This window comes from Alosa alosa, chromosome 19 (assembly GCF_017589495.1).
Source record: "Alosa alosa isolate M-15738 ecotype Scorff River chromosome 19, AALO_Geno_1.1, whole genome shotgun sequence".
Classification (NCBI taxonomy): Eukaryota; Metazoa; Chordata; class Actinopteri; order Clupeiformes; family Clupeidae; genus Alosa; species Alosa alosa.
The window spans coordinates 1,472,636-1,483,787 of NC_063207.1; the positions used below are offsets into that span (position 1 = coordinate 1,472,636).

Here is an 11,152-nt window from a genome sequence, read left to right on the forward strand (position 1 = left end):
ATGTCAAATCAATCCATGTTATCATTTGTTGTCTTGAAGTAAGGCTGATTGATAATGAATGCAAGTTCCTACCACTACCGCAGACGCCAGGCGGCAGTGTGAGGAAAGCTGCTCACTTTCCCGTTGGCGGACGGCCCTCTTCCCCCTTCGGCTCACGTCTCTGCGCCTCCACGCGACGGTCCTTTCCCCGTGCTGCCGAACGGCCCAACGTGTTCGGCGAAGATGGCACTCTACAATTTCAAGAAGATTATGGTGGTCCCCACCTCAAAGGTATTTTTTATGACAATGACAGCGAGTAAGAGTTTGTGAGGGTTCAGGTTTAATCGCCTGTTGATCTGATTTCGGTGGAAAATGCCGTTGTTTACAGGCGATTTTTTACGCCAGAGTGGACACGTGCTAGCAGCTAGTCAATGTGACACGGAAAAGTTAAAGGACTGACTGAGTTAGCCAGCTCGTTAGCCTTCTCACATAGTTGCGTATGGTGGCATGGATACGGTGATTTTTAAAACTCACTATGCGCGCTGTCATTATGTTATTCGTCTGTTACAAGTCGAAATTGACTTCACTAACTTATCGATAATTATTTAATTATTTGCCAACAATTATCGTGTCGCCGAGGTTGGCTAACGTTAGCTATTCCTGTTGGTCCCGGTTGGAATAATTAGATGTAGTATGAGAGGAAAGTTGGAAGAACAAGACAGGATGTTTTTTTGGTGCCTGCCACCGGAAGGATGCCTATTAAGTAACAGATAGTGTTTGGTTATCGTATTTCTCGTGTAGTTGAGGTGAACGGCTGATACTGTCTATCTTCTGACGCGGAGATTTGTCAGGTCTACGTGAAGTTTGAAGTTACGCTTGGGAATGATGTAGGAATGTCTCTCTCTCCTGGTTGGTGTCGAGCCCCAAATCTACTCCTACTGTAATCACAGCAGTGTACTGTATCAATATTGTACTGCATCGCACGGGATCTCAGATTCCCACCCATCTCATGTCCTTCCTTACGCGATGCGCATTGAGTACCATGCAGACAACCATGCAGCCCCTGCACCTTTCTGCACGGCTTGCGTGTTGTGTAAATATGTAGTATGTGAACATGGTGCATATTGTTAGTCTTGCCCATAAGTAAAGTACCATTGTACGTATACATGTGTATTCACTTTTGTTGTGATACTGTCATGACAGCTGCAACCAGAATCCTTGTATGTTTCAATGTACTTGGCTATTAAAACTGATTTAGTTTGACACGGCTATGTGGTATTATTAATGCCCATGTGTACTGGACACGGCTATGTGGCATTATTATTGTTCTAAAACTTACTGTTTACCATGTTGTTAGTCGCTTTGGTTAAAAAGCGTCAGCCAAATGTAATGTAATGTAATATTAATGCCCATGTGTACTGTAACAGCTATGTGGCATTATTAATGCCCATGTGTACTGGACACGGCTATGTGGCATTATTAATGCCCATGTTAATGCCCATGTGTACTGGACACGGCTATGTGGCATTATTAATGCCCATGTTAATGCCGTGTGAACTGGACACGGCTTTGTGGCATTGTGAGGCGAGACGGTCACTCTCTGAGCTGCTTCCCCCCTGACAGGAGTTCATCGACATCACGCTGTCCAAGACGCAGCGCAAGACGCCCACGGTGGTGCACAAGCACTACCAGATCCACCGCATCCGCCACTTCTACATGCGCAAGGTCAAGTTCACGCAGCAGAACTACCACGACCGCCTCACGCAGATCCTCACCGACTTCCCCAAGCTGGACGTAAGTAGCAGCACGGTTACCCTTAGCAACCGCACCGTGCAGCGGTTTGCCCGTTGTGTGTGTGTGTGTGTGTGTGTGTGTGTGTGTGTGTGTGTGTGTGTGTGTGTGACATATGTGTGTGTGTGTGTGAGTGATATATATGTTGTGTGTGTGTGTGTGTGTGTGTGTGAGTATATATGTGTGGTGTGTGTGTGTGTGTGTGTTGTGTGTGTGTGTGTGTGTGTGTGTGAGTATGTGTGTGGTGTGTGTGTGTGTGTGTGTATATGCGTGTGTGTGTGTGTGTGTGTGGTGTATGTGTGTGGTGTGTGAGTATATATGTGTGGTGTGTGTGTGTGTGAGTATATATGTGTGTGTGTGTGTGTGTGTGTGTGTGGTCCTCCTTAACGCTTGGCGCCTGTGCTCCAGGATATTCACCCGTTCTACGCTGACCTGATGAACGTCCTGTACGACAAAGACCACTACAAGCTGGCCCTGGGCCAGATCAACATCGCCAAGAACCTCATCGACAAGTAGGCTCTCTGTGTGTGTGTGTGTGTGTGTGTGTGTGTGTGTGTGTGTGTGTGTGTGTGTGTGTGGCTAAAGACCACTACAAGCTGGTGTGATCAACATCGCCAAGAAGACCAGGTGGTCCACAACTTTCTCTGTGGCTCCTGTGTGTGTGTGTGTGTGTGTGTGGGTGTGTGGCTAAAGACCACTACAAGCTGGCCCTGGGCCAGATCAACATCGCCAAGAACCTCATCGACAAGTAGGTGTCCATGGCCACTCTGTAAGGCTCTCTGTGTGTGTGTGTGTGTGTGTGTGTGTGGGTGTGTGGCTAAAGACCACTACAAGCTGGCCTGGGCAGATCAACATCACCAAGAACCCCATCGACAAGTAGGTGTCCATGGCCACCTGTAAGGCTCCTCTGTGTGTGTGTGTGTGTGTGTGTGTGTGTGTGGGTGTGTGGCTAAAGACCACTACAAGCTGGCCCTGGGCCAGATCAACATCGCCAAGAACCTCATCGACAAGTAGGTGTCCATGGCGACTCTGTAAGGCTCTCTGTGGGTGTGTGGCTAAAGACCACAAGCTGGCCCTGGGGCAGATCAACAAGTAGGTGGCCACTTCTACTGGTCAAGCAGACAACTCTTCTGTGCGTACGTGTTTGTTTTTGTGCATCTGGAGACTCTCTGTAATGCTCTCTCTTTTTGTGTGTGTGTGTGTGTGTGTGTAGCGTGGCGAAGGACTACGTGCGGCTGATGAAGTACGGCGACTCTCTGTACCGCTGCAAACAGTTGAAGAGGGCGGCTCTGGGGCGCATGTGCACCATCCTCAAGAGGCAGAAGCAGAGTCTGGAGTACCTGGAGCAAGGTACACACACACACACACACACACACACATTGTCATCACACACACACATAGCAGACATATCGATGCTTACCACACACACAACACACACAGTTTGTTTGTTTGTTTACACATCGCCAGCAAGATGCCCACCATCGACTGTGGCGGCTGCAGATTACTTCACACAATACACACACACACACTGTGTTTGTTTACCAGTTTGTTTGTTTGTTTGTTTGTTTGTTTGTTTACTGCAGTGTGTGTGTGCCAGCACCTGTCTGGGCCTGCTCCACCATCGACCCAATGTGGCTGAGAACCAAGTCCAGCTTTGCTGCTGTGTGGCTACCCCAACGTGGGCAAGTCCAGCTTCATCAACAAGGTGTGTGTGTGTGTGTGTGTGGCTACCCCAACGTGGGCAAGTCCAGCTTCATCAACAAGGTGTGTGTGTGTGTGTGTGTGTGTGTGTGTGTGTGTGTGTGTGTGTGTGTGTGTGTGTGTGTGTGTGTGTGTGGCTACCCCAACGTGGGCAAGTCCAGCTTCATCAACAAGGTGTGTGTGTGTGTGTGAGGAGAGAAGACATATAGGCTAAGGGATAGGGGTGTCACGATTCTCCAAATCCCTTAATTTTCGATTTTAAAGTCACGATTCAATTCGATTTTCAATGTTTTTTTTTTTTATATTACTATTAATGCATTTGTAATTATTTAATTTTTTTTTGTATTTACTATTTTTTTTATATATATATATATATATATATATATATATATATATATATATATATATATATATATAGTTTAGTTGGGGGGCTTTTATTTTGAAACCGCTTTTTATTTTGAAACTGCGAGGTTGTAATGTAAATAGAACAAACATTAAACAGAGACGTGAACATAGATAGGTGCATGCATAAATGGGGCAGCCGTGGCCTACTGGTTAGCGCTTCGGACTTGTAACCGGAGGGTTGCCGGTTCGAACCCCGACCAGTAGGAAGCGGCTGAAGTGTTTGGGATAAATGCAGAAACTAAAGTTCCCTCACGGGATCAAAAGAGTACTTATACTTTATTGATCCCCATGTGCATTTTAAGCCTTAAAGTAATTTTGGACTGCAACTAGATCATCTTTTTACTTGCTAAGTTGAGTTGGCTAAGTTAGTGTTAATTGATCTGAATGAACGACTTCCACTGACTTCCACTTCCACACCGGTGATTTCAGAGTAGCAAGAGGGGCTTCGATTTTGGTAGGTTGATGTGTATATTATAACTGGCTGCTGCCTAAAATTAGAGTTAATTAGAGTGTTGACAGTTTAGTTCAGCACGTGTGTGTGCGTTGGCACGTCTTGGCATACATGCTGGACGTGACATTGGGGGATACGGCTGCATCGTTGATTCTACTTTTGAGTTCGAAGTTTGAGATTGAGATGTCATTTCGGTCGATTAGGATTTCAAATGGAAATGGTGACACCTGTACTAAGGGAGGCACTAGAAGCATCTTGCTGATCTTACTGCTAAACACTAGCATGAAATACCTATCTTACTGCTAAACACTAGCATGAAATACCTATCTTACTGCTAAACAACAGTCATTCTGAAAAGAATCGAAACTAATAAAATGAGCTATTGTGACATTTGTAATTTCAGGGTATTATGATACTTTTGTAGTATCGATGCACCATGCAACACTAGTGTGGCATATATTTGTGTGAGGGAGAGATTGGGAATGTCTCTGACGTGTGTGTGTGTGTGTGTGTGCAGGTGTGTGGGGCAGGTGACCATGCTGGAGGAGTCCAGCCCGTATGCGCTACCACAAGTCTCTGTTAAGCGGGGACACATGGACTACAAATACCTCCGCTGGCAGGTGAGTAGGCGTGTGTGGACCTGTGTGGGTGGTGTGTGTGTTTCAAATGCGACGTCGTGTGTGTGTGTGTGTGTTTCAAATCCGTCCGTCGTGTGTGCTGGCAGAGGAAATGCAGTGTGTGGACCTGTGGGTGGGTGGGTTATGTGTGTGTGTGTATATTGGGTGGGTGTGTGTATAGTGGGTGTTATTGGGTGGGTGGGTGTTATTGGGTGGGTGTTTGTGTAGTGGGTGTTATTGGGTGGGTGTGTGTGTAGTGGGTGTTATTGGGTGGGTGGGTTATGTGTGTGGGTGGGTTATGTGTGTGTGTGTGTATAGTGGGTGTTATTGGGTGGGTGTGTGTGTAGTGGGTGTTATTGGGTGGGTGTGTGTGTATAGTGGGTGTTATTGGGTGGGTGTGTGTGTAGTGGGTGTTATTGAGTGGGTGTTATTGGGTGGGTGTGTGTAGTGGGTGTGTATAGAGGGTGTTATTGGGTGTGTGTGTGTGTAGTGGGGCTGGGCGATATGGACCAAAAGTCATATCCCGATATATTTAGGTTGAATATGATTCTCGATATATATCCCGATATTTTTCAAGAAAGTTAGAGCTGTAAATGAAAATTTCAAATCAAATATGAGTAGTTTTATTGAAAACTCACTATTCGAATAATAATAAAAAGTAAACATAAAACTGGAGTGCCTTTTTTTTTTTTTTTAAATCAAAGCTCCGTAAGGTGCACATTTAAATAAAAAATATCTTAAAAAAGTAGCGCATATAAAGGCCAATCTTTTCTGAACAAAATATATTTCCATGAGAAAAAGTAGCGTGCAGTTTCACAGCAGTGCAGAGAGGGGAGCAGTGCAGAGAGCTCCGTCACGGCTTGCGTGGAGCAAGGATCACGCGCAAATTGAACTTATATCGATATATGCGATATGGTCTAATCCCTATATCGCGAGATTTTTTTAAAAATATATCGAATATCATTTATATCGATATACGCTTCTGACCATAGTGTGTAATTAATAGTGTGTGTGTGTGGGTGGTAAGGGGTGTGTATTTACCCCCTCCTCCTCCTGCCCTAGGTGGTGGACACCCCTGGTATCCTGGACCACCCCCTGGAGGAGCCGCTCCCGAACACTATCGCTCACTGCGGCTTTATCACGGCCCATGGGCGTCTCTGAGCCAGGACACACGCCCAGCCATCCTGCACGCCATGGATCCGCCTCTGAGCAAGTACACACACACACACGCGGACACACACTACACACACACCACACACACACACACACACACAGCTGCACCCTTCAACCACACATCACACCACACACACACACCACAGCAAGGTACACACACACACCACACACACACCACACACATTACCACACAACACTACACACACACAATAACACACTACAACACATACACACACCACACACTACACACACTCCACACACACACACCACACAGATGTACTAGCAGCTGGGATTACAGAGGAGGAGGTTCAGGAGTCACAATGTGTTTATGAACATGCTAACCTGTGTGCGTGTGTGTGTGTGTGTGTGTGTTGCAGCCTCTGATTGTGGTGGCCAACAAGTGTGATGTGAAAAAGATCAGTGAACTGCCAGAGGAGAATCAGGTACTACTCTTCCCCATCCTCTCTCTCTCTTTCTCTCCCCTCTCTCTCTCTCTCCCTCACATCCTCTCTCCCTCTCTTCCCCATTTGTTCTTTATCTAAGCTATGTGTGCATCCATCCATCTATCTCTCTTTCTCTCTCCATCTCACTTCTGGTTCCATCTCTTTCTTTCTTTCTTTCTTTCTTTCTTTCTCTCTCTCTCTCTCCATCTTTGCCCAACATGTTATATCATTAATTATTTATTTTATGATATTTTGACATGGATCCCTCTCTCCCTCTTCATCGTGTGTGTGTGTGTGTGTGTGTGTGTGTGTGTGTGTGTGTGTGTAGTGGGTGTTATTGGGTGGGTGTGTGTGTGTGTGTGTGTGTGTAGTGGGTGTTATTGGGTGGGTGTGTGTGTAGTGGGTGTAGTGGTGTTATTGGGTGGGTGTGTGTGTATAGTGGGTGTTATTGGGTGGGTGTGTGTGTATAGTGGGTGTTATTGAGTGGGTGGGTTATGTGTGTGTGTGTTTATTGGGTGGGTGTGTGTGTATAGTGGGTGTTATTGGGTGGGTGGGTGCTGGCTGCGGGTGTTTGTGTAGTGGGTGCGGCTGCGGGTGTGCAAGGGTGTTGGCTGGGTGGGTGGCCATGTGGGTGGGGTTATGCGTGTGCATAGTGGCGCGGCTGGTGGTGTGTGTGTAGTGGGTGTTATTGGTGGGTGTGTGTGTATAGTGGGTGTTATTGGGTGGGTGTGTGTGTAGTGGGTGTTATTGAGTGGGTGTTATTGGAAGGGTGTGTGTAGTGTGTGTATAGTGGGTGTTATTGGGTGTGTGTGTGTAGTGGGGCTTCACATATGGACCAAAAGTCATATCCCCGGCTATTTAGGGTTGAATATCGATATACCCATATATATCCCGATATTTTCCAAAGTTAGAGCTGTAAAAATGGTGTTCAATCAAATATGAGAAGCCGGAAAAACTCACTACTCGAATAATAATAAAAAGTAAAACATAAAACTGGAGTGCCTTTTTTTTAAATCAAAGTCTGCAGAAGGTGCATACTTAAATAAAAAATATCTTAAATAAAAGTAGCCTATAAAAGGCCAATCTTTTCTGAAATAAAATATATTTCTATGAGAAAAGTAGCGCAGTTTCCCACAGCAGTGCAGAGAGGGGAGCAGTGCAGAGAGCTCCGTCAGCGGCTGCGCGGGAGCAAGGATCACGGGCGCCAAATTTGAACTATATCGATATATGCGATATGGTCTAATCCCCATATCGCATTTTTTAAAATATATCGATATATCATTTTATATCGATATATCGCCCAACCATAGTGTGTAGTGTATAGTGTGTGTGTGTGGTGGGGGTGTGTATTTACCCCCTCCTCCTCCTGCCCTAGGTGGTGGACACCCTGGTATCCTGGACCACCCCTGGAGGAGCCAACACTCGGTCGAGCATCACAGACCCCATCACCGCATCCCTCATGGGGCGCCAGCCATCTGGGACACACGCCATGGACGCCTTCTGAGCTTCCAGCGGATCCGCCCACTAGCCCAGCAGTACACACACACACTTCAACGGCACACTACACACACACCACACACACACACACACTACACACACACACACACACACACCACACACCACACACACCACACACGCACCACACACACACACACTACACACAATACTACACACACACACCACACACACCACACACCACACACACACACCACACACACTACACACACATACACACACACACACTACACACACTCCACACACACACACCACACAGATGTACCAGCAGCTGGACACAGGAGGAGGAGGTTCAGGAGTCACAATGTGTTTATGAACATGCTAACCTGTGTGCGTGTGTGTGTGTGTGTGTGTGTTGCAGCCTCTGATTGTGTGGGCTAACAAGTGTGATGAGAAAAGATCCAGTGAACTGCCAGAGGAGAATCAGGTACTACTCTTCCCCATCCTCTCTCTCTCTTTCTCTCCCTCATCTCTCCCTCTCCCTCATCCTCTCTCCCTCTCTTTATTTGTTTCTATCTAAGCATGTGTGCATCCATCCATCTATCTCTCTCTTTCTCTCTCCATCTCACTTCTGTCTCCATCTCTTTCTTTCTTTCTTTCTTTCTTTCTTTCTCTCTCTCTCTCCATCTTTGCCCAACATGTTATATCATTAATTATTTATTTTATGATATTTGACATGGGATCCCTCTTCATGGGTATTATTATTATTGTGTTTCAGCAAATCTTTCAAGACTTGTTGTCTGAAGGAATCCCAGTGATTGAGACCAGCACACTCACAGAGGAGGGAGTGATGCAGGTCAAAACTGAGGTAAGATGCACACAATAACACGAACACAGCGTGGCGTGCGACGCGACGCCGATGCCTTGCGCCGCACACACATAACGAACACACACACGCACCCACACACACACGCACACACCGCTATTCGCCATCAAGGTTACACACAAACACACACAGGTGTGTGATTGGCTACTGTTCTATTGCTGGCGTGTGATTGGCTACTGTTCTGTTTCAGGCGTGTGACAAGCTGCTAACGTTCCGTGTGGACTCCAAGATGAAGGGCAAGAAGGTCCATGATGTCCTCAACCGCCTTCACCTGGCCGTACCTAACAAGAGAGACAACAAGATTGTGATCGCCAAGACGACATTACCATCATCATCATCATCATATCAATATCATTACACACACACACACACACACACACACACACACACACACACACACACACACACACACCCTCCAGTCTTAACACGTCTATCATGAATCAAATGATCATTATTTTGCTGGTTAACAGTGAATGGGCTCCAGGTGACCATGGGCCATCATAGTGATGTAACAGTGCCCATCATAGTGATGTAACAGTAGCAGTGCCTTATGGGCCATCATAGTGATGTAACAGTGCCCATCATAGTGATGTAACAGTAGCAGTGCCTTATGGGCCATTATAGTGATGTAACAGTGCCTTATGGGCCATCATAGTGATGTAACAGTAACAGTGCCTTATGGGCCATCATAGTGATGTAACAGTGCCCATCATAGTGATGTAACAGTAACAGTGCCTAATGGGCCATCATAGTGACGTAACAGTGCCTTATGGGCCATCATAGTGATGTAACAGTGCCTTATGTGAAGGAGCTTATAATAACCACTTTCACATTTGTGACCGATACTGAAATACTGTATTGTATTTGCGTGTGTGTATGTGTGTGTCTGTGTGTGTATTTGCGTGCGTGCATGTGTATTTGCGTTGCATGTGTGTGTGTGTGTGTGTGTGTGTGTGTGTGAAACAGGAGAGGCCTCCATTCATACCCGAGGGAGCTGCTCTGAGGAAAAAGGCCATGGAAGTGGACGCCCCCAAACGCAAGCTGGTGAGTCCACACATACACACACACACACAGATACACACACGCAAATACACACACACACACACACTCACGTACACACACGCAAATACACGCACACACAGGTACACACACGCAAATACACACACAGACATACACAGGTATCGTTGCTTATCTGTCAATCATTGTATAAAGTCCACCCAGACTATTTGATTGGTGCGCCCACGCCACCCAGCTTTTATACACACAGGCAGAAATTATGTACAAAGATCTAATATTGCGTGTGTGTGCATGTGTGTGTGTGTGTTAACAGGAGAGAGATCTGGAGCTGGAGCTGGGTGATGACTATATCCTGGATCTGCAGAGTGAGTCCCTTTTTCTGTTACTTCATGTGTTGAGTACGAGGTGTGTGTGTGGTATTGAATGTGTGGTGTTGAGTATTTTATGTCGGGTGTGTTATTATTGGGGGGGATGTTGAGTACGAGGTGTTGAATGTGTGGTCTTGAGTATGTTTTATGTATTATTGTGTGGTGTTGAGCCTGTGTGTGTGGTGTTGAGCCTGTGTGTGTGTGTGTGTGGTGTTGAGCATGTTTTTTGTGCAGAGTGTGTGTGTGTGGGGGGTGTTGAGCCTGTGTGTGTGTGTGTAGTGTTGAGCATGTTTTTATGTGTGGTGTGTGTAGGGGGGTGTTGGAGTGTGTGTGTGTGTGTGGGGCTGTGTTGAACATGTTTTATATGAGGTGTGTGTGTGGTGTTGAACATGTTTTATATGAGGTGTGTGTATGGTGTTGAGCATGTTGTGTGTGTTCTCTCTGCAGAATACTGGGATCTGATGAATGCTGAGGAGAAACAGGACAAGATCCCGGAGATCTGGGAGGGACACAACATAGCCGACTACATCGACCCTGACATCATGAAGGTGTGTGTGTGTGTGTGTGTGTGTGTCTTCATTGGTGTGTTAGACTCTGAGTAGTGCTCTGGAAGATGTTTGTATTGGATGGCTCAATCTGACGAATCTCTCTTTCTCTACGCTCCCCTCATCTCGACACACACACACACACACACAACCAGAAACTGGAGGACCTGGAGCGTGAGGAGGAGTTGCGTGAGCGGGCGGGCGAGTATGAGTCGGACTCTGAGAGCGAGGACGAGGAGATGCAGGAGATCCGGCAGCTGGCCAGTCAGATCCGAGAGAAGAGGAAGCTCAAGATCCTGCAGTCACGCGAGAAGGACACCA

The 11,152-nt window shown here is 46.5% G+C and overlaps 1 protein-coding gene across 1 annotated transcript in view; it reads left to right on the forward strand.

Moving 5' to 3' along the window:
* The first annotated feature begins 99 nt into the window (after positions 1–99).
* gtpbp4 (GTP binding protein 4) overlaps positions 100–11,152 on the forward strand; it is a 14,044-nt gene continuing 2,991 nt past the window's right edge. Inside the window, 16 exon segments of the mRNA XM_048228826.1 lie at positions 100–270; positions 1,603–1,773; positions 2,179–2,282; positions 2,984–3,151; positions 3,238–3,257; positions 3,411–3,475; positions 4,858–4,947; positions 6,007–6,097; positions 6,392–6,472; positions 6,475–6,560; positions 8,794–8,883; positions 9,092–9,202; positions 9,868–9,945; positions 10,232–10,283; positions 10,734–10,834; positions 10,987–11,152. The exon segment at positions 10,987–11,152 is cut by the window's right edge and continues 32 nt beyond it. Coding sequence (XP_048084783.1) covers positions 223–270; positions 1,603–1,773; positions 2,179–2,282; positions 2,984–3,151; positions 3,238–3,257; positions 3,411–3,475; positions 4,858–4,947; positions 6,007–6,097; positions 6,392–6,472; positions 6,475–6,560; positions 8,794–8,883; positions 9,092–9,202; positions 9,868–9,945; positions 10,232–10,283; positions 10,734–10,834; positions 10,987–11,152 — 1,522 coding nt within the window. The 5' untranslated portion in view covers positions 100–222.